This window comes from Melospiza georgiana, chromosome 2 (genome assembly GCF_028018845.1).
Source record: "Melospiza georgiana isolate bMelGeo1 chromosome 2, bMelGeo1.pri, whole genome shotgun sequence".
Lineage (NCBI taxonomy): Eukaryota > Metazoa > Chordata > Aves > Passeriformes > Passerellidae > Melospiza > Melospiza georgiana.
This window is the reverse complement of record NC_080431.1, coordinates 22,286,797-22,309,312: the sequence shown is the minus strand read 5'-3', so window position 1 is coordinate 22,309,312 and position 22,516 is coordinate 22,286,797. Positions and strand designations below refer to the sequence as shown.

At 42.8% G+C, this 22,516-nt stretch overlaps 1 protein-coding gene across 2 annotated transcripts in view; it reads left to right on the top strand.

Moving 5' to 3' along the window:
- NPAS2 (neuronal PAS domain protein 2) overlaps positions 1-22,516 on the top strand; it is a 104,487-nt gene that overhangs the window by 55,065 nt on the left and 26,906 nt on the right. For both annotated transcript variants that reach the window (XM_058045151.1, XM_058045152.1), the window contains exons 3-7: positions 599-747; positions 3,921-4,012; positions 7,302-7,391; positions 13,251-13,371; positions 14,380-14,493. In XM_058045151.1, the coding sequence (XP_057901134.1) occupies positions 599-747; positions 3,921-4,012; positions 7,302-7,391; positions 13,251-13,371; positions 14,380-14,493 (566 nt within the window). The remainder of the gene's footprint in view (positions 1-598; positions 748-3,920; positions 4,013-7,301; positions 7,392-13,250; positions 13,372-14,379; positions 14,494-22,516) is intronic.

Here is a 22,516-nt window from a genome sequence, read left to right as displayed (position 1 = left end):
TGGAAAACAATATCCTGATTCTTCTCTGCCAGCCTGGAGGTAGGCAGAGCACCTGTGACCAAAGTGGGCAAGTCCTTCTAGATCAACCCTGCTCCTGTGCAACAGCTGCAGGACTGGGATCCCTTTCTTCTGTTAAGACTGCACAGATGGGTATGATCCAGTCTCTACTCTTCTTCTTTATGGACAGTTTTACTGTTGTCACAGTATTCCTATTTCTTCTCACTCTGAGTGCCTCCCCAGAGACTGCATGAATTTTTAAGATCCTACATATGTCTGGGAGATGGACAGAGCTCCTTCAACTACAAGCTCAGTGCTGTCCTGATAAGCTCAGCTGGAGTGTCCAGAGGCAGCACAGAGGAGTGAGCAGAGCCTCCATCTCCGCGCTGGGCACTAAAGGTGGCTCAAAGACAAGAGCAGGAGGTGGCAACTGTTGCCTTCTACTTGCTTCTGCTGCTTTTCTGGAGTCCAGTGTCAATCTTCACACGCTGACACGTGCAGCAAGCTGATTTTATGTAAATACATTGCAAAGAGCAGGTACATACATGATCTTTTTCCTTCTTGCTCTGCTCATCCTTTGTTTCTTTTCCCCTGTCTGCAGGGCTTCGCGTAACAAGTCTGAGAAGAAGAGGCGCGATCAGTTCAATGTTCTCATCAAAGAGCTCAGCTCCATGCTTCCAGGCAACACTCGCAAAATGGACAAAACCACTGTGCTGGAAAAAGTCATCGGCTTTCTGCAGAAACACAATGGTAAGATTTAGTGCTGCTCCTCATGCACTTGCCAGACAGTTACCATAATATCCTGTTTCCTTCAGTGATTATCAGAATGGCTTGAGGGACCTAAAAGTGCCGACATAAGGTATTTGAAGTTTTTTCCTGCCTCATCAAAAAAGATCATTTGCAGACACTGTGCTGCCCACATCCATCTCCTTGTTTGCTCTCCAGTTGAAGATGACTCTCAACCTGCTAGAGAAGGGGGCAAATGGCAGCAGCTGAGAGAAGGATGGCAACAGTGCCCTGCAACATTCATGAAGAAGACAGATGCTTTGAACAAGAGAGATTTGGGAGGAGAGGGAATATTGCCTTACTTGAAATTTGCAATATTCTGAGCAGTAGAACAAAGCATTTGCCCCAGTTTCTCTGCAGAAAAAATGTAGGGAAGCAATCTGTTCAGCACCCCAGCTCCTCAGTGAACTGTGCAGGACTCAATTTTCCACGTTGAGTAGAAAACTCAGACCAGAAAGTCCCTCTTTTTTTGAAGCTGGCAGCAGCAAATTGCATCCACAGATAGTTGACATGCTTCACCCAGTTTGCACAAGCAGAAGCTACATCACATGTGCGCAGCATCCAGTTGCAGTAGTCAAATTCAGCATCAGAAAGCCAGGAGTTCATTTTTTAAAATGCTTGCACCAGAGACAGTTAAGTCCCTTAGAAATGTACCTTCACAGAGGGCAGAGGAGATTTCTGACCTTGCTGAGCTACTCTCTTAGGTCTAGTTTCTACTCAGAGGGGAGAATGTGCAATGGGGCCTTCCTGATGCTTTGACATCCACCAGTAGTGGTACACTGAAATGCTCCTCCCTTGTAAATCAGGGCACTGATTAAAATGGGGCTCTCCTGCTCTGCCCCTATGATGAAGAGGCTTCGGTGGGTGATTGTGGGGAATGCCCCTGGTCCCAGAAAGCATAAAGGGGTCTCACAAGATGATGCACTACTTCACCTGGCTTACCTTGGCTCATCCAGCACCTCCTTCCTGCACTCTCTGCAGAGCTCTGGGTGTAACAGGAAAGACCATTAAAACTCTTATATCATGACTCGTAACAGAATGGAGTCACAGATGTCAATCTTACTGAGGAAATAACTTTAATGGTTCTGGCATTAGAGTGCAATTTCTTCTTAAATGAATTTTTGCCACAGACAAGATAGAATCATATATTTGTTTAGGTTGGAAAAGACATTTTAGACCAATGAGTCCAACTGTTAACCTGTGTTTGTAAAGGAGGGGATGACCAGGACATCTCAAGTTTAATAGTTATGTACACTTTCAAAAAATTGTAGTAATAACTCACCTTTTTTTTTTTTAGCTGCCTAAGGCACGGGAAGATGTGAATATGCTCAGTTATAAAGCTAAGCAAAGAACAGTCACCCAAGATTTGAAATTAGGTGTATAAATGTAGCTGAAGGTCTAAATAATTTACTCCAAAAGGTGCTTTTCCTTGAAAAACAGCTAGATGAAGGAAAGCTAACAGTCACAAATCTTTCCACAGCAATTGGGTCAAAATGTGACTGGGGTTTGTGCACTTGCTAAAAAAAGCAAATGTTATCTATTTTTAAAGCAGATTAGTAGTCAGAATATAATACAAAGCATCAGCATTTAAAAGTGTTGATTATCCTCAGTGTACTTTGGATCTGGTTTATTGAGTCATGTTCCCCCTCTGTTTGGTAGGCTAAACCAAGATTTTAGTCATAACAGAGAAGTAGGCAAATTTTCAGATTTTTTCCTTCATAAACAGCCTCCGTCATTATAATCCACAGAATCTCCCAAATCTCAAGTAATTCTCCCAACACTCACCATTTCATGTGCATTGGCTTTTCCAAGCTACAGATCAGCTGAAAGTATCCTATATTCTGAAACTACTTTAAAAATCTGATGGACTCTTTTTCCTTAGTCTGCTTTTCAAAGCTGTGTGTAAAACCATGGGAGCTGTGGAGAGTTGCTGTGCTGCCAGTGACAGCCCCAAGTGGTGCAGAAAGCAACTCAAATGAGCTGGTAGGAGCAAATGGCTGCATCTCCACTAATACAGCCTGAACAGCGGATTTGATTTCTTTCTTCGTGACAAAATGTAGAACTTTACTGTCTTTAGTATCATTTGTCCATTTGTGTTTCTCTGGCCAGTTTGCCTACGTGCTCTGAATACAGAGCATTGAGTGTTACATGCTCTGGAAGTGTTAATCAACAGGATTAATTAAAGTGCTAATTGTCAGGAGGTGCTGAAAAGAGAAGAGTCTGTGCTCACCATCCCCTCACTACTAGACCTGAGTGAGGGAGCCCTCCTAGAGAAGCAAACTATAAACCAGCTCAAGTTTCTGTAAATTAGAGCTATCCCCCAGAATCCTGTTTGACTCAGAGCTAACATAAATGACTGTTTTCCAAAGGCAAACCAGCAATCCAGTATGGTCCCAGTTTCAGTGCAAAGCTGTGAGTTGTTTTCCTGGTGTGTCTGCACTCCTCCATGGAAAGCCCTCCAGGCACAAGCCCTCTGCCACGTGGTCAGGAAAGGACAACAGTGGGGCAGATCTCCTCTTGGGACCTTTTGGGCTGGCAGCACAGGGGACCCTGCCCTCCAGACAGGATTTGGGATGAGATGCTGGAGCTCCATTCCTTCTCCTCGGCTGCCCTGCACCATGTGGCTGAAGGCAGGGAGAGGGTGGTGGCAGTAGCACCAGTGTAAAGCTGCTGCAAATGCTTGTGATTCGCTCTCCTTCTGGAAAACAGAGCAATAGCTCTGCAGTTTGGGGTCACAGCCCTTTGGGGCTCCTCTGAAGGAGCTTTCTTGCTGTTCTGTTTGGCACAGAAGCTATAGGCTGAAGCCTCTCTAGCATCCTGATTTTGAAGCTGTAAATTGTAAATAGCAATTGGACACATGCTAATCCTTGCCTTGATTTTAATTTCATGCAAAGTGGTTTTATCTTTTGATCAATACCCCTGTAATGCTGCTTGAGGTCAATAGCCTTGTGAATACAAGCTCCCACTGAAGTCAGTGCAAGTTGACTTGAGTAAAAAATGAGGAAAACATTTCAGGCTTGAAAACTGCAATTTTTGAATACAAAGGTTATTTCTCTCTTTTCCTAGCAACTCATATGTAATATTTCAAGATAGAAGTTAATTTGAATTTTAAAGATGTAAATATTCTCTTTGTCTAGAAGTCTCAGCACAGACGGAGATTTCTGAAATTCAGCAGGACTGGAAGCCTTCATTTCTCAGCAATGAAGAATTCACCCAGCTGATGTTGGAGGTAAACATGCACATACACCTTTCCTAATTTTGTCTAGCACTCATGGAAACGCCCATGCATTTAGAACAAACTGTCATCTGCCCTTCCAGAAGAGGAGGTTTTGGGAACTGCTGTATTTGACTATCAAGCAGAGGTGTCACCTGTTGCTCTTCCCTCTCAGCAGTACTGTTGCGCTGGGCTGCTGCAGCCTGCAGAACTGTGCAGCAACTCCCAAGGAAAGAAGTTCAGGGCAAAGATTCAAATCACAGGTTTATTTTTTTTTTATAAGCAGAGGTGAGGTAAAGGGCACATGGCTGTTTTTCTGCTGTTCTTGGAAGGCGTTGTTAGCATCTAATATTTATGCAAGATTAGCACCTGAAACACAGTGGTGTCGCATCCCTCTAGTGCTAGGTGCTGAACAAGCAGATAAAACCTGACAGCTCCTCTTGGCTTGATACAGTTGGTGCTTCCACTCAGATTTTCAAGGCCCTTATCAAACACCTCTTATTCTAGCATTTTCCAATCCTAGTTTTTCAATTATAGCATATTCTTTTGATGCTTGGTTCTTTTAATGCTAGCTGGGATTTGAAGGGAGGCAATGCAATGGTGTTTATGTAGGTTCGAAATGGAAAGCAAATGAGTTGCTAGAATGCATTTTTCTCTCTCAGTAATAGCTAGAACTGCCTTTAGCCAGGGTCTTCTCCTATACTAAACACACAGATGTTGCATAGCCCCACAGTGTCCTTTGAGAACAAGCTTCTTCTCCCACAAATGATGTGAACATGGTACATGATCCAGGCTCTGGTGATGGGCAGGGAAGGATGTGGGGAACAACTTCACCACCAAGGAGTGGCATAAAGCCAGAGCACATTGCTGGCTCCCAGAGGCTGGCAGTCCTTTGGCCATTGCAATTTGTTGTGATGAGATTCCCCTGGACTAGTTTTATGAGACACTTTGCTCCCATTGCTCTGACAACCACCCATTTCCATCTCTGTGCACAGGAACTTAACACACATAACTCCTTCAGTCTGCACTGAAATATGTCCCTCTGATAGCAGTAAATTGACTGTTGTTTTGACAGGTTGGGTCTTTGTTGATTCTACTTGTATGCTACACAATTTTAGATTAAAACAATCACTTTTGGTTTCCCAGCTTATAAATCACCTTCTTGCTACTGCGATTTTCCATGCCCTTCAAGATAAAATTGGGTATTGGGATGTCCTCTTGTGACAGATGTTCATCATTCCCTGCTATTTTGCCTTTCTACTAATCTTATTTTATTAGCATTTGGACAAGACTGCTTGAAGTTTTTCCTGTCCTGTTATTAAAAGATGGGTAGGGCTTTTTCTGAGCACTAATTCAAAAGACTCAAGGCATAATTGACTGCAGTAATATATCAGCTTTCCTGAAAATGGCCTTTTCTTACCACATTGAAAAGGCTGTCACCAAATTACAGTGGGCATTAGGCTCTGTTTGTCTGTCTAGGACTGATGCAATAGTAAAACCTTTGAAGATGAAAATGCTCCCTTAATGTTGGAATGTCCAGTTGCAAGTAAATAAAAACAGAGTTATGTATGCACACATTAACTTGATTTTACCACAAAGCTCTGATATGAGTCACTGTGTGTAATTTGCATTGGATATGAAATAAAGACTTGATTTTTTAAAAACTAACAACCTTCACCATAGTAACATGCACGATCCAACTGCCTTGTAAAACCGCTCTCTTCTACGGGTTAACAGCTATCATGCTTTTTTAGAAAACAGCTTGAATGTACTGCACCAAAGAAAAACATATTCTCTGCACCTAGATTAACAAAATCAAACTAACTATAGCAGCTGGAGGGTTTTCAGAGATGCTAAACACTCACTCTTCTACTGGGGTATAAGTTATTGACTTGCTTTTCAAAGGATTGAAGCACCAGCAGATTCCCATTGACTTAAATAGTTGTGGGTGCTCAGCAGTCTCTGGAAAAAGGAACATATGTCTGTGTCTTTATTCAAGGCTTTGTGTTTTCCTTTTTTTTTTCCTTAACAATTAGCATTTTCCAGTATTCTCAGAATTCTTTCCCTTATTGAAGTCAGCGGGGGGGAAGGATGTGCTGGGGCTTACAAGATCAACTGCAAGTCTGGCTTGGAGGCAGGCCTGGATCTGTGGTATGGTTTAGTAATGCTGCCGTGGCTCTCTGGTCAGGCTGTTTGCAGTACACCTGTCTCCTGAGCAAGTATGGCCCCTGGAGCATTGTCAAACACTGCTCTGATTCAGCTGTGCTTGCAGGGCCTTTGCTGCTCAAGTACTGCTGCCAAAACTGACTCCAGAACATCGGGGAACTGACAGGAATGGCCCAGACTTGCTCCACTTGAAGGGTTGGGAGCCTCACTGGTGACTCCCTAATGACAATGAGAAAGTTTTAATATATTATCTGAGCCCCTACTGTTGTGTCTTAATTTTTTGAGATGTTCTCCTTACAGTGATCTGAAGATCATCTAGTTTTATTTCACTCTGAGGAGAATCCCCCCAAAAAAATAAGTTAATCTTGCCTTAGATCTCAAAATCCACCTAGGTTTAATTTTGAGCAAAATTTAGCTCAAAATTTGGCAGCTCAGACTAAAGAGGAGACTCATTTTGAAGGTGAAATTGCTCCTGTGCAGAGGGTGGGGATAAGGCTGACATTTCCCTTCAGTCCTAGGAGTGGAGGGGCTTACCACAAGATGGGACCAAAGTGAGGAAGAAACTCTGCAGAAGGGTGAATTTGTCTTGGAATGAGTAATCTAATACCATGACCTTTAAAATAAATCACTCAATTAAAACTCAGGCTAAGGATTATTTGATCATTTGCATTGCTTTTACTTACATGAAAGCCCAGTAATATACAATGTTACATTAATACAAACTGAGATTTATGGGGTTTGCAGAGAAGTACCATTTTGAGATAGGACTGCATCCTTTCATCGTCCTTTGATATTTACACAGAGCTCAAATGTTCATTTTAATAACTTCCAAGGGATCCAGTCTTAGTCATTTTGCATTATTAAAATGTGTGATTAATTTAAAAACTGAGACATGAAATGTTCCTGTGAGCCCTTTGTTGCTTCAATAGTAGGTTTTACTAGACTACAAAGAGTCTTGTAAAAGTTAAATCAGACTGTAAAATCAGAGAATTACTGTTCTGCAACTTGAGATAACATTCCTACAACTAGATAACAATATGGTGCCGAAGTCAAACTGTTTTGATCAATACATGATGAGATGTCCTGTTTACACCACTCATTCCTATTAAAGCACTCTGCACTTGTCTGTTTTCCTTAGGCATTAGATGGCTTCATCATAGCAGTAACCACAGGTGGAAGCATCATCTATGTGTCTGACAGCATCACACCTCTTCTGGGGCATTTACCGGTGAGTAATTCTGGCACTGCCTTTTCTACTACACATTGTAGAATTGGGCACTGCACTTGTAGGAGCAGTGTAAAGCAGTGCTGGGGGTGGTGTTTTCCTGAAAATGTGGTGAGGGAGTTTGTCCCTGCATTATGCTGGCTGCTGCTGTTGCTCAGCTCTGCACTCTCTCTGTCTGATTCATATCCTTCAGGTTTTTGTTGCTATGAGGCACTTCAGCTTGAATGGAAAAAGCTCTGCAGGAATAGTCTGGCCAGGGGAGGGACAGGGTGACCTGGCTGATCTTTTCCATCTCTGATTTTTAAGCTAGCAGAGAATAGCACCAGTGCTGCTGGCAGCCCAGTGAGGAGCTTGTTAAGGGCCTTATTCTGCTCCCAGGGAGGTAAAGGACAAAAGCCCCATTGAATCTGGAGTTAGCTGGAGGCTGCTGACAGCTCTCCCTGCAGCTCCCCTGTGCTTTCCCAAGGGGAGCACACTGCTCCCAGGAGCTGCTGTGGAGCCAGTGCTGGTGCAGCCCTACACCAGTGCAGCTGATGCTCAGCACATTCAGCTTCTTTTGTCTGCGTGCTGCTCCAGGAGACACTCCTGTGCTTTGGCTTGGGCTGGAGGAGCAGGGGACAGGGACTGCTCCAAACCCTGCTCCTGTTGCTAAGGCTGCTCTAGGAGAAATGGCACAATAATTATGGATTAATCCTCACACTCATTTTTAGTACCCTGGTCTCAAATAAATACATGCCCAGGAGAAAAAATTAGCTGCCAAATCATTATTGTACTACCCCCTGCCATGTTCTTAAGAAAATTACAATTCTCTTTCTCTCATTTAGTTTTTCACCAAATATGTGTTATGTTTTTCACCCAGACAAATGTATTTCACAACACTACCTTGCTGAAATAAGAACAAAAATTATTTTCTTCTGAGACAAAAGAACTTGATGAAAGAGCAGCTCCTGGTAAATGCAAAAATATTGCTATGCAACAACAGATTGAACTGAGTCTATTTCAGTTTTCTTTAATCCTCAACAGTTTAGAAGACCAGTACTTGACTATTTTCTGACATTTTCCTCACTTCAAGGGTGGGGAGAGCTCTGTCCTACACACAGGCTGTGGGGTTTTCATACGCTTACTGATCTCCACGAAATTTCCTTGTCTTTCATCATTTGGAGATTTCATTAGTATCCCTTTCAAATACTGATTCTTAGTGGAGATGATAGATCTGCTGAGGGAAAGTATTCCTCTTCGGGAAGACACATTTCAGACCCTGTGCCTGAAGTCTGAAGCCCTGACTGAGCATGGATAGATTCAGGTTTACAATTCCTGAGTTGCACCATCAGAAACTGAAGTGGTTTTCTCTCCCAAAGACTTTGTGTTTTGTGTGATAACCTTACATGGTATCCAGCCCAAAATAAGGATAAAGATGGACATTACTTTTTATTTGCACAGAAGCAGCACATGGCAATCCAAGTCAGGGACCAGCCTGACCAGGCTGCAGGTGGAGCAGACCTTGCTGGAGCTGCTGGAGTGGTAATGGTTAACACCAGCCCACACATGCAGAGGGAGCATCCAGAGGCCATAACTGAGTAAGGAATAAAGGCTTCTGCCTGCCCAGGTTGGCAGATCACTATGGCCATGGGCAGGGGCCCAGCTGAGGGTGCTTCTAGTGCACACTGGGTATTTTAGTCTTCCTCTGTCCTTGTCATTTGGTTTTTTTAAGTTTTAAAACTGATCAGAGTGCTATCTGGAAAATCTATGTGGCTCATTTTGTTTACCTTGAGGATCTATTTGTAAGCTAAATTCAGTCACTGTTTGAGGGACAAAATACCAATTCTTTCTACTCTGTGGCAACAGGGAAAAAATACTCTGAAAATCTTCTGCCTTGAACAATGAAAGGAATGCAAAACTGGGCAAAATGCAGAGCGGGCACTCTGAGGGCTCCTGTTAATAAAACTGATGTATATTCTTTTTTCATTAAAATCATGAAAGTTCCAGTGCTGAGAACAAATATATCCGGTTCTCTTTAACACAGTTTCCCATACTTCCATGGAAAATTTTCAGACACAAACTTCCCCTGTTGTAATTCTAAATTATTTTTTTTATGAGGTCTGGAGACTACTTGTAGAGTCAGTTGAGATGGAGAGGTCTAGCTCACATGGTAAGGATGACTAACTGAAGTGAACTCATTGAAATCTGATCACAACTCAGCATTTGCCAGTCAGATGGCACACTATGACTCCAAGAATATGCAATCTCTTGGGAAGGGTCCTCCCTGTCCCTTCTTGCCTGCTTTTCCAGAAGGTCCCTGGCAGGGTTGAGATTTCTCCTCAGGGGCTACCCAGTGAAACTCAAGGAGCTGCTCTGCTGTGTTGGGTGCTTAAGGCAAACCTCAGGGTGGAAGAATCCAGGACATGGCACCTTACAGTGTGCAGAAGCTAATCATGCTGTGTGGCTGTTACAGGGTAGCAGTGGGAATCAGTGCAGGACATACAGGTTCATACAGGGGCCAAATCCCAGCACACAACTGCATAGCCATCTTTATTTTTTGTATTGATGGGAAAGAAACCCATCTCATTTGCAGCCCTCCACCACCCCTTTCCTAGTCACCATGTTTGCTTAGATCCTTTGATTTTTTTTCTCCCTGCAGCAAGAATTTTTCCACCTAACCACTACCCCCATCCCACAGTAAAAGCAATGAAATTATGAGGAAGGAGTTCCATTTTGGAGTACAGCTGTTTTGTTGAAACTGCAGAAATATTTTAACTATGCATCCCATTATTGCAGAACTTGATGTATTTTGTTTAGAACAGGCCAGCATCCATGTAGGCAAAGGTGTTCTTTGCCTGCCTTAGCTTTCAGGAGTAAATACTCCAAAGCTTTGCTTAGCAGCACCCATAGATGTGAAGATGCAGAGTAGATTCCAGGCTTAGCAGCATAACTGTGCATTAACATAGTTCATCTAACAAGTCTACCCACAGTCACTGTAGTTGATCTTTTGTCTGCTTTGCCTATCTCATTCAGCAATACTCTGGCTGTCTCAGACAGTGGCGCAGAACTGCTCACTGCAGAATAATTAGAGCTGCAAACCATTCCCCTCCAACTGATCCATTTTTATCACTGATGGTCAAATTTTATCAGTAGAATCAGGTCAGAAAAGACCTGCAAAATCAAGTCCAACCTTTGACTTAATACCGCCATGCCCACTAAACCAAAGTGCAATGTCCACTCATTTTTTGAACCCTTCCAGGGATGGTGATTCTGCCAACTCTCCTGGGCAGCCTCTTCCCATGCTTAATCACTCTTTCATGAAGAGGTTTTTTCAGATGTCCAGCCTGAGCCTCCCCTGATGCAGCTTGAGTCCATTTCCCCTTGTCCTGTCACCGGTTGCCGGGGAGAAGAGACCAACCTCCACATCACCAAAACCTCCTTTCAGATAGTTTTAAGAGTATGATAAGGTCTCCCCTGAGCCTCCTTTTCTCCAGGCTAAGCAATTCTAGCTCCCTCAGCTGGTCCTTGTAAGACCTGTGCTCCTGACCCTTCCCCAGCTCTGTTGTCCTTCTCTGGAACACTGCAGCACCTCAGTGAGATGAATTGAGCAGCCCAGAACTGGATGCAGCACTCGAGGTGTGGCCTCACCAGTGCTGAGTACAGGGCACAATCCCTGCCCTGCTCCTGCTGGCCACACCATTGCTGATCCAGGCCAGGTCACCATTGGCCTTCTTGGCCACCTGGGCACTGCTGGCTCATGTTCAGCTGCTGTGGACCAGCACCTCCAGGTCCTTTTCCACTGGGCAGCTTTCCAGCCCTCTGTCCCAGCCTATAGCACTGCCTGGGGTTGTTGTGGCCCAAGGGCAGGATGTGGCATTTTGCCTTGTTGGACCCTCATACAGGTCTCAGGTCTTTGATCCAGTCTGTCCAGATCCCTTTGCAGTGCTTATCTGTTTCTCCACCTACCTTTTTGCCATGACATCACATGTCTGCTCTTTGGGTCTGGTGCAGAATTAGCTATGAACAGCTTGCTTGGCATTTTCCACAGTTCCAGTGAGACAGTGGAATATTTGCTTCCATCTCTCTGTTTGACTTAGCAATGTATTCTGGGTTGACATATTGATTCAAGAGCATTGTTGAAGTCTTGATGTGTACAAGATCCAGAAGTTCTGTTCTGTGCACTGTTTTACTGGTGTGCCAGACCTCTGCAAAAGGTGAGTTTGGAATTGGAGCTTGGTCACAGTATGGAGACAAAAGGTTTCAGTTAGAGGAGTAGTGATGGCTCACATCTAGTTTTCCTGCAGTTACTGCAGAGTAGATGGGAGATTAATTAACCTGGTGGTATCATTATCATTTACAGGAAAAAAAAAATTCTGAAATTGCACCTAAGCCTTGAACAGAACTCACCAGTGCAGTTTCCAAAGGCTCTTTCTTCATATGCACAACAAAAAAATTACATGAAACAATGTAGTATATTTTGTGAAGTATAGTATGTGTATATAGAAGTGTGTATGTAAGTATTTATACATACATAAAAAACCTTTATCACATACTGTATCAGTAGGATTCACATTAATAAGATATAAACTAAAGCCACAAAAATAACTTTTGATTATTCTTCACAACAGGAATATTCAAGTAATGACCATATATAATACTTACAACTGAATCATCTAAAGTGATATGTTCTTGTTAAGGTGTGTGTATAAAGCATAGTACTCTGGTTTTTAAAGTCTGCTCAGTGAGTTTCACCACTCTAAACAGGAATTCCACACAGAAAAGCTAGCATGAATAGAAAGCAGATGGAAACCAAAGCACAATATTACACAAATAGATGATGGTTAATAACTTGCCAGTCTCATACACAGCTTACATGTTTTCAGCATGACTGTACAGTCTGATAGAAGCTGCTCTGATGACACACAAAGCTGTGTCAGTGTGCCAGCTCAGCCTGAGGTAGTCTCAAGTGGGACAGATGTAAGTTGATGCCATTGGAGGGTCACTTTATCTCAGGCTTCCTTTCAGAGGCACTCAGTTGGGTTAGTCACCACACTGGGCACAGGGACACCTTCCTCTCGGCAGCCCATGACAGACTCATTGTTGTCTCCACCCTGAGCCAGCCATGGCCTTTTACACAAATCCATCTCCTCTTTCCATTCCCAAATCTTAGTTCCTAGATTTTTGATGGATTTCAGGTTCAAGCCAGCTGGTCATGGGGCTGGAGGCACATGGACATTCAGCTCATGGCTGGCCAGAGGTAGGACTTGGTGGCACTGTGAAGTTCCCCTCCCTGGAGACTAACTGCTGTGAAGTCATGTCCAGACATGGAAGTCCCCTTCTCCCTGCTCCCACCTGCCAGGATGCAGGAAATGGGGAACCACACCTGCCACCCCAAGGGCATTTCCCCGGAGCTGAGGGGATCCCCCCAGGAAAGGGCTTGATCTGGGACTGACCTGGCTGACTCAGGATGACTCCCAGGCTCACTGCTCCTGCAGGTCAGGCTCTGTCAGGGAGAGAACAAATTCCAGTGATCCACAACAGGCCTGTACATGGAGCTTAGTAGCACTATGGGGAGCCAGACACCCTTTTCCAGCCCTGTCCCAGGTCTCATCATTTAATTGCATGGACATACCTGCTGCATCTGATGGTCTCTGAGAAACACTGAATATTGCTGATTGCTGAGACTTAATTGATAACCAGCCCACAGGGAAGTGGCCACTCAGTTTGTCCAACAGGTTCCTCCTCTGTTTTAGAGTACCTGGAAATCAGTGAGGAAACTCCTGTCAAATGCCACAGGCTTTGTATCACATCTTGTTGCACATCTCTGCAAGTGTTGCTTGTTGTGATATTTCTGTTTGTCTCAAAACTTATTTCTCTTTGCAGTGTGATGTCTTGGATCAGAATTTGTTAAACTTCCTCCCAGAACAAGAACACTCAGAAATTTATAAGATGTTATCTTCTTGTATGCTTATGACAGATTCTGCCTCATCTGATTACCTAAAAAGTAAGTTTCATTTTATCTTCTCTAGTAAATGAAAAAGCACAGGCAGGATAAAAAATTTTCTCACAGAAAGAGTTTTTTATGTGATGTGCAGTAAAAAATTAGGTTCATGGCCTTTCAAAAAGATCTTGCCACCTGGAATGACCCTTTGGTTCTATTTTTAAATGAAACTCTTTGCCTTTATTTTACTAGGCTAAGACTACTTGCAGTTATGTTAATTATTAAATATCATATCATTTGAGACAGCTAAGAAAAATAGGTTAGCTGATGGAAATTGAGAGTTCGCCTGAGACAAATCACATCTTAATTGATATTTCAGCCTGTTCAAGTAAGATGTTGTTCAGAGATCAGCTAATGTGGCGTAACTTTGGTTTGCCTTACAGTCAAAAAATACCTCTAAAACTATTGTAATTCTTTTTCCAATTGAAATTTGATTTCCTTGGAAATGTTTTTACTTCCTCAGCCTTACTCACTCTAGGAGGTAAGATGCAGAAAACCAAAAAAGACACAATAATGTAAGATGTACAGCTGCCCAATCTACTGTATCGTACAAAACCTGCAGCTGAAAGCTAATATGCCCAAGTTAATTTAATAGATGTTTTGAGGTAATTAAGCATAGTTTTCCAACACAGGATGTAGAACAGCTGTGAGTTGTGAGGAGCCTAAGCAGAAAAAAGCCGTAAGTGAAGGACCCAGTTCTGTCTGTGGCTGCACTGAGGCTGTGGCTGTGGAACTCCTGTGATGAGGCGTGTCACAGAAGGGCAAGTCTCCAAAGCTGTCCCCGAGCTGCAGGCACGCCTGGGCACAGTGCTGAGCAACCTGCATCCCTGCAAGGCTTTCTTGCAGAGCCTCTGCTCTTGCAATGTATAGCACATTGGTGTTTGAGACTCCTGAGAGGTAGCAAGCTGATCTTGTGCTGCCAGTTGCAAGATTGGGGTTGGAAGACACCATTGGTTGTGTTTAGCTGAAATAGTATATTTATTTCTTCTTCTTCTTCTTTTAACAATCCAGCTGACAATGAACTAGAGTTTTATTGTCATCTTCTGAGAGGAAGTTTGAACCCAAAGGAATTTCCAACATATGAATACATAAAATTTGTAGGAAATTTTCGGTCTTACAGCAATGGTAAGCTTTAATTGTTGTATAAATGTTCCTTTAGCTGTGTAAAATAAAATATAAGTATTGCTCCATTGAACAAGACAGGCTTTTAACTGACAGAACTATTTTTACATTACGGGATAAATTTTGCTTCTCACGGATCTCATGGCTGAGTTGCAGTAGCTGGATGAATACATGTGATGAGTGAAATTGTGTTAGTTGCTTTTGTTACTGCCCTTCACTTGCAGTGATCCTGGACTCTGGGTAAGTTTGCAAATAATGACAGGTTTAGATGAGGGTTTATTTGTGCTCACTGATACTGTGTGCTAAGACCCCACCTATTAGCAAAATTATAATCTTGCTGCCTTATCTGCTGGTTTACTTTAAACACAAATTCCATGCCAGAACTGATAACCTGCCAAATCTGTCTTCTTACCCTTCTCTGCAAAATCCTGGGGAAAGGCAGCAGTGCCACGTTTCATGAGAATGGCTGTGGACACTGCCACCCATCTCCCTCTCCAGCTGCCATTTTGCATTTCTCTCCAGCACTGCAGAACCCACTACTCTCCAAAAAAAGGGAAAGACATGCAGTCAGCATAGTCACTAATGCACCACAGTCAGTCCAGGGAAACCATCTTTCAAGGGGTGAAGAGCAGATTTCCACCTCACCCATTCTCTAACAAACAGATTGCTGCATGGCCATTAGTGTCAGAAATGAAATACTCTTTTATTTCTTTCCTTCTCCTGCCTGCCCAAGTTTGCTTTAGTTACTTGCCTGACTGAACTCCAGAGTGGCATTTCCAAAGTTGCTGGTATTGTTCCAAATAGGTCATCCTCTGCAAAAAAATTCCCCACCGTGCTTTCCAAAAACTGTACGCCACGCTGTGAAAAAAAATGTCCCTGTCCCCATTTAACTTTCTGCTTTTGCTCCACATGACTAGAATAGAAACCTACGTGCAGGATGGAGATATGTATTTCTTGTTTGGTGCCATCTGATTTGAGGCTCTATTTGTATAAAAAAATGTAGCTGCCTGTATGCTTTCTAGTTTGAATGAAGTGAAATGCGCCTGCCTGACAGACGCGCACACCAAGCTGTTCTGTTTTCTAGAGCAGAAACCGGATTTCAGGTGCTGACTCATAAGGATGCATTTCTACCAGGGGAATTTCTGATCCATTTTCTTCAAGGATTTTCAGCCCTTTATTTTAGCCTGACATTAATATTGCCCCCTTACCCGTTAGGATTTCACATCCCAGCTATTTCATCAGTGGCTATTTCTCAGAAAAATGATAAAACTTACATTACAGATATCTTCCCTGGCTTAATGCATGGAAACTAAATGGGAACATATTGATTTCAGAAGACACCAAATCATTTTCCAAAGACCCCATCTTAATAGCTTTCAAACAAGTCACATGCTTTCTTCTTCACATTTTTCCCCCTTTGTGCCACTTTTTTCTAAATCTTCACTTTATTTTGTCTCTTCCACTTTCTTCCCGTCTCTGCTGCAGCCTGACCCTCTGGTTGAAGGGAGGGGCAGCCTTACCTGGCTCTGTGAGATGGTGCCTCCTGGCCCCTTGCCATCTGACTTTAGTTTCACCAGTTCAGTGCAGAGCCTGATGGAAATGCCTCACCAGTGCATGTCCAGCACTGCTCCCCTTTGGCTGGGAGTCACTCCCATGGCTGCCTCCCAGCAAGGGTGGAAGCGAGTGCCCTGGACTCAGATGTAGCAGCAGCAAACTGTTTGCTTGGGAGCTGATACCCTTGGCTTACAGAGTGAGCAGCCAGACGAGGGTGCAGACCTCCAGAGTGGCTGTCCTTGGATCCACTGGGCTCCTTGCACCAGCCAGCTGCACCCTGAGCAAGGCACAGGAGAATCAGCTCAAGTGAGCGCCATAGGAATGCTCCACCCTTTGGGGAAGCCACCCAAGGGCTGGGGGCAGGCACCTGTGCTTTGGCACAGGGACTTGTGGCACAAACAACTCCAAGCATCTGGTGGGTGCAGGGGTGGGCTGGATTCCTGCCTCTGCGTGGCCCACAGTTACCAGGCACCATCCCCCAGCCCATGCTCCTCAGGGCTGTCACCTGTTGGGCCTGACAGCAATTGCCCTCTTTTCCTCCTGTTAAATAAATACCCATTCTCCAGTCATCCATCCTCCAGGTGTGAGGCCAAGTGGGCAAGAGAGAAAGTGGTGACAAGGGTGGTGGGAGAGACACATCACTCAGGGCAGCATTTGTCCTATATGCATAGGATCAGCTGGCCCCAAAGCCTGCTTTTTGGAGATGTTTGTGAAGGAGGGATTCTAAGCTAAAGATAAGAAAAGACTTAGCTGGGGGAGAAAGACAGAAATTGCAAATTAGGCTTAATTAGCAGGAGACATTCCTTATGAATGTACTGAAGAATGTTTTTCCCTGTAGCTTTTCACAGCAGTGGAAGTGTGAGCATGTTTTTACACATGGGAGACTGATACAGGATGTTCCTTAAATACAAATCCTGCCATTCCTTTTTAGCCACCCAATGCAAACTCCTGCCTTTGTTTCCAATGCTTTGCTGAGCGTACTCTGAGCCCACTCAGCCTGCCTGTTCCTGCCACAGGGATGCCAGAGCCTCTATGGCCAGGGAAGTTCTTTTATCCCTGGGCACATTATATCCTGTCAGGATACTTAGCTATTCTGTTGTCATTAATGTAGAGTCTTGCAGGAGTAAATCTGTCTGCATGCCTTGTCATTTAACTTTTGCTGATGTTTTTAAGAACTGGTAGGTCCTACTTCACCCTCCTTAACAGAAATGTCACTATCTTTATTCTACTTCCACATAGCCTTTTATGTAACCTCTTTTGAATTATCATTTCCTTAGACTTATTTTATTATTGTTCATTACTCATACAGTGTTGGTGCTTGGGGCAAGGAGGTCATGCCTGTGAGTCCCCAGTCACCTTGCCCCCCTCCCTCCTCCTTTATACCTTCCCCCTTAATCTCATTGTTGACTTCTGGCTGAGAACATCATATAGGGATGGGTTTGAATGGATTAATTTGAAGGATTGCAGCTTAGAAAGCCAGTTAGGAGCTTAGCTTCTCTCCCTAACTTTAATGGGAGCTCTGAGGCTTTAAAGGCCGTCGTACTGAGATGCCAAAGATAATTTTTTTCATGCTGAAGTAGGACAAATACCTGATATCTGCCAAGGTGACTTGTCACCAGAATTGCTGTCAGGGAGCCAGATCACACACAGTCTACATTGAACCCATGCTACTCCCACAGAGGAGCAGTCACTGGCATCTTCACTGATCCCAGAAGAGGCAGGGACATGCATACACAGGGCTCAGAAATTGCCCAGGCAAGCTCTCACAGTTCACAGCAGGCATTCTGTCTTTCAGGACATCACTGTCCCTGGAGCTCCTAGGGTCAGCTACAGCTGTGGGCTAGAGGAGCTACACAGCCCAGGGCCAGGGTTAGCAAGAGCAGGCACACTTTGGCTGGTCCTGAGGAATCTGTACTCTGCAAACCCTGCTGCAGAGCATTTCTGCTGCTGTATCTGCACCAGGGATGTGACATGAGCTGCCTGCACATGAGTGAATCCCCATTGCACTGGCTGTGCCCAAGTGAGAGCAGCTGACCAGTGAGACAGCAGTGCAAGCTGTGCAGACTGCTGCATGAGTCACTGCCTGTGCTAAATCAAATACAAGAGATTTGATTTTCCATTTGGGAGGATTATATAATCTTCATTAATTAAGCTTCAATGAGAAAAGCAGGACTGTAACCTGATGTGAAGATTCAGTAGTCCCATGAGAGGAAAGGAGGTGGCCCACGGGCCACTCAGACGAGGAAGGTGGAATTCCTTTTTGCTTCTGTGAGAAATGCCTACTTGCTGTCAGATCACCAGGGTTGGTTTTGGTTTATTTTTAAATAGGAACTCTGTCCAATATTTTTATATATTTCAGGTTCTGGGTCTGTAGCCCAGATTTTAACGAGAGTCATGAAGGGAGCTCACATCTGAGGGAGCCAAGTGCATCACTGTACCTATTAACCTGTAGTACCTGGTAAGAGAGAGAGTCATATCAGCATCACCAATCAATAATACAGTGGCTCTCACCCAGTCTTGCCTGAGGGCTGAGGGGGAAGGCAGGTAATGAAGGTAACTCTCCCCAAAAGTCCAAGGAAGTGCTCAGCTCCAGTATAAAATGTCAGATCGAGTGAGAATACATTATTTTACAAAGCCACTTAATAGCTCACTCCGATAAGAAATGATAAGATGGGTTGGATTTATTCCTCCTGTGAAAATTGTTTGTAATTTGTAAACACACAAAGATCTCTCGTAATTATATATCCAAATATTGGCTCTGGTATCCTCTTTCTGAAGTGACACACTTGCTTAAAAACTCCTGAAAGGGACAAAACCAGAGTCTTCCCTTTCAAAGAGTTAATCAATATTAAAAAGGACCACCAGCATCTTTTAAGTGATAGATCTGTCCTTTCATCCAAAATCCCTGAAGCTTTTCTCTTGAAGAAGTAGATAAGCATTATGTGAAAAGAGTTCCTAATCAAGTAATGTAATATTATAGTGGAATTTAAAATTGTGCATTTTTGTTCCCAATTACATGGAAACTCAGGAAGTATCTGGTTACTGAATGCTAATAATGGAAGATACTCTACTGTTAGCTGATACATCTCTCAGATATAAGAATAAGCATCAAGAAAATTACTATGTTGAGGAGGAAAAACGTCTTAACTTCCAGAAAAATTAATTGCATCTGAATTAATTTTTAAAAGAAGTAAACAGTTCAAACAGAAGATACATTGATCTTGAGCCTCCATACGTATGTGCTGAAACAAGAATAACTCAATCCAAAATGAATATTTTGATCAGAACCAAGAGCCACATATTATTACTTGCTATTAACAATATCATAGAAGCTACAGTTAACCATATGCAGCACTCCTGCTAGGCTCTCTGTGCAAAGAAAAGGCACCATTCCTGTTCTAAGGAATCTGCTTGGGATTCATATCACACATATCATACCATTCATATCATTCAGCACAGGATGGCCAGGGGAGAAACAGGAGGAGGAAAGAGGAGAGAGTAGATCAAAGTGGACAGGTGATGTATGGACAGTGTCACTGTTACTCATCTACATGACTCCTGAGAGCAGTCTGGCTTGCCACCAGCATTTTGGATTTCTTCATTATATCTGTTAATTGCCAAATATTCTGTTCATCTGAGGCCTGAATTAATTTATATGAAACAAATTTGATTTTATTCTGGTCTGTTTGGCTTGTATTTTTTGAAATCACTGTTCAGTTTGTTTGACAGTCACTAAGACTGGTTCTTTAAATATTAACATCTCTTGACAAATGAGGAAGGAGGGATTTCTTCTTTCAAATGGCATAAGCAGGAGGTTTGCTATCTTAGGAAGATTATGTTTTACACATTCCAAGCTGAAGAAAGATGACCGAGCAACTGACTGCTGTACTATTATTAACTGAATAAAGTGGCATCTGGGTTTTTAAAACATGTTTTCATTCACTTCATATGGCATGATTTCTCTCCCTAAGGGTAAAAATCCTTTTGCCTGTAATAGCAAAGGGTTTGGTTCCTTTTGTACTTTATTTATTTGTAACTTTCTGTTCTAAGTGTCCTGGTCTTTAAAAAAAATAAACAAAAAAATAATCAAACAAATATCTCTGTATAGGTAAATCAGTTTCTCTGTGTCTTACAAGATACTTGCAGGTATTTAGTACTTCTACAAAAGAATTTTGTGGTACTCTAGGGGCAACAGGCATGATAGGTTACCACAAAAACAATTAAAATTCACACTAAGGAGCATCAGCTAGCTGATGTATATGAGACAACTGCTTCACCTTTCTGATGATGTATTTAGCTTTGTCACATGACCTTCAGATTCCTTACTCAAGATATTTTATCCTGATTATTTAATTGTGAAACACACAGGCTTTCACTTACCCAAGCCCACCTGTTTATGGCGAGCCTAACATTTTTCATTAGGCATCTTCTGACAAAAACACTCCAAGCCCTATATTTAACTGATAAATCTTAATATCTGCAAAGCCTCAGGCTTGATCCTCTATTTTCTGTTCCACTGTTTTTCTGTGGTGCTTTCAGAAAGTTCACTACTGAACCACCTCAAGGTATTGTGTTTCTTTTGAAGAGACTTGGAGAGTCATAAGGTATGATTTTTCAGAAGGCTTTTTTAAAAGGTTATACCAGGATTGTATTTTTTTTAAAATTCATCTAATGACCTCTTTTTTTAACTACACTTCAAAATTCATCAACCAAAAAAGGTTGAAATTCACTGACCAGCTGCAAAAGCAGAGCAAAGCAGGCTGTGCAGATAAAGCTGTGGAAAGAAAAGATACCAACAGCCAAAGTCAGGCAGCAAAATAATTCAGAAGCAAATGTGAGAGGTTTTTTCCTTTCAGTTATTGTAGTTGTCATTTTCAGATGGAGATGTACTTGACAATGTAGTGGCTACCTGCTTGCTTCATTGAGGCTTTTAATGCTCTGGACTTTGTCAAAGGCAGCTGAGTATGAGATGGCACAGTAGCTGTTCAAAGACAGGATAACATCCAGCCAGGCCAGCTGTGTCTCATCTCTTTGGGCTTATTCATTCACTGCTGCTTAAGTTCATAATTTCCAAATGTTGTGAGGAAATCCCAAATTACTGCCTAGCTGTCCTACACAATAATTATTACCCTCTTGCTACTGCATTTACCTGTTGGAAATAGAATCCTATTTTGTAAATGCCACATTCAGGGATGTATTCTGCTGCCTTCTGGGAATATGTCTCAGGCTCATGGCTGTTTACATCCAGCAGCTGACATAAAAAAGCCATCTGCTCTCTTTCGTGTGACTCAGTCTCCGCTCCCTTCTACAACTGGTGTCATTTGCAAGCCCATGGTTCGCTAACTAGGTTAACTTATCATACCTGTATCTCAGAGGCTAAATGTGCGTATCTTGTTTTCATATCTTAGAGCCCAGACTGCAAAAATTTGCTACTGAACTTGGCTATTACAGAGAGAAACAGGCCCACTGATTTCAAATGTCTCAGCATACTACATAGCAAGCCCAGAAGTAACTTTTTTCAGTGCCCGTAATGTGGGTTTATAGCATTCCCATTAATTTTTAAATGTGACCAACTACAGAAATCAACAGATTTGCACAAAATTATAATATCAGAGATGGATCAATAACTCTTTACTTAGGCTACTCGTGTGTCCTGTAGAACTTAACTCTTCTTCTTTTCAGCTTTTTGTGTTAATAATCACATAGAAGCCCACATATATACACATAACTCCAGGATCAGAATGGGAACACATATTCCTAGGGCGTCCCGAGAGCACATGTGCTCTGCTGGTGAAAGGAGGAGAATTTTGCCCATAGTTTTGCTCTCTATATCCAGTTAGCCATGCCCTCCAGTCTCAACTATGAGAGAGGACTTTATCTCTGGGGATGTTCACATCTGTGCTGTCTTCTCAGATAAAGAACTTTTCTCTTCTTTTTTGGTGTAATATATATTGTACACGCAGTGGCCTAAATCATTTAATCACAGGTGTGAATTCCACTCAGAATACTTTCTTTTCTGTCTCATACCCTGTTATCCTTGTTACCAGTAATGCATCAATATTCTAAGGCTTTTAATAGGTTGAATTGGGTTCCAAAAGCACATGTGATCACTTGAGACTTCTTCCATCTCTGCAATTTGTGGTAGTGAATGAAATCCCAGTGCAGAAGCACCCCAGGATAAAAATGGCTTGTTATCTTCTCCCCATATAGATACAAAGCTCTTAAATTTCACAGTAATGCTTTGCCCTGTGCAGAAGAGCTAAACTGTCTGAAACTTCATGATGGATGTAGGGACCTAATAGTAAGGAAAGAGAGTTTCATGTTAGTTTTAATCCCTGGTAGCATGAAATTAGCTCACATTGGTGAACTCTGGCTGTGAGCTAGGACCTTCTCTGCCCCCATGGGAGGAAGTCAGCCAGGCAGGGCAAGAATCCAGCCCAGTTCCCACTGCAGCCTGGCACACCATTTTCTT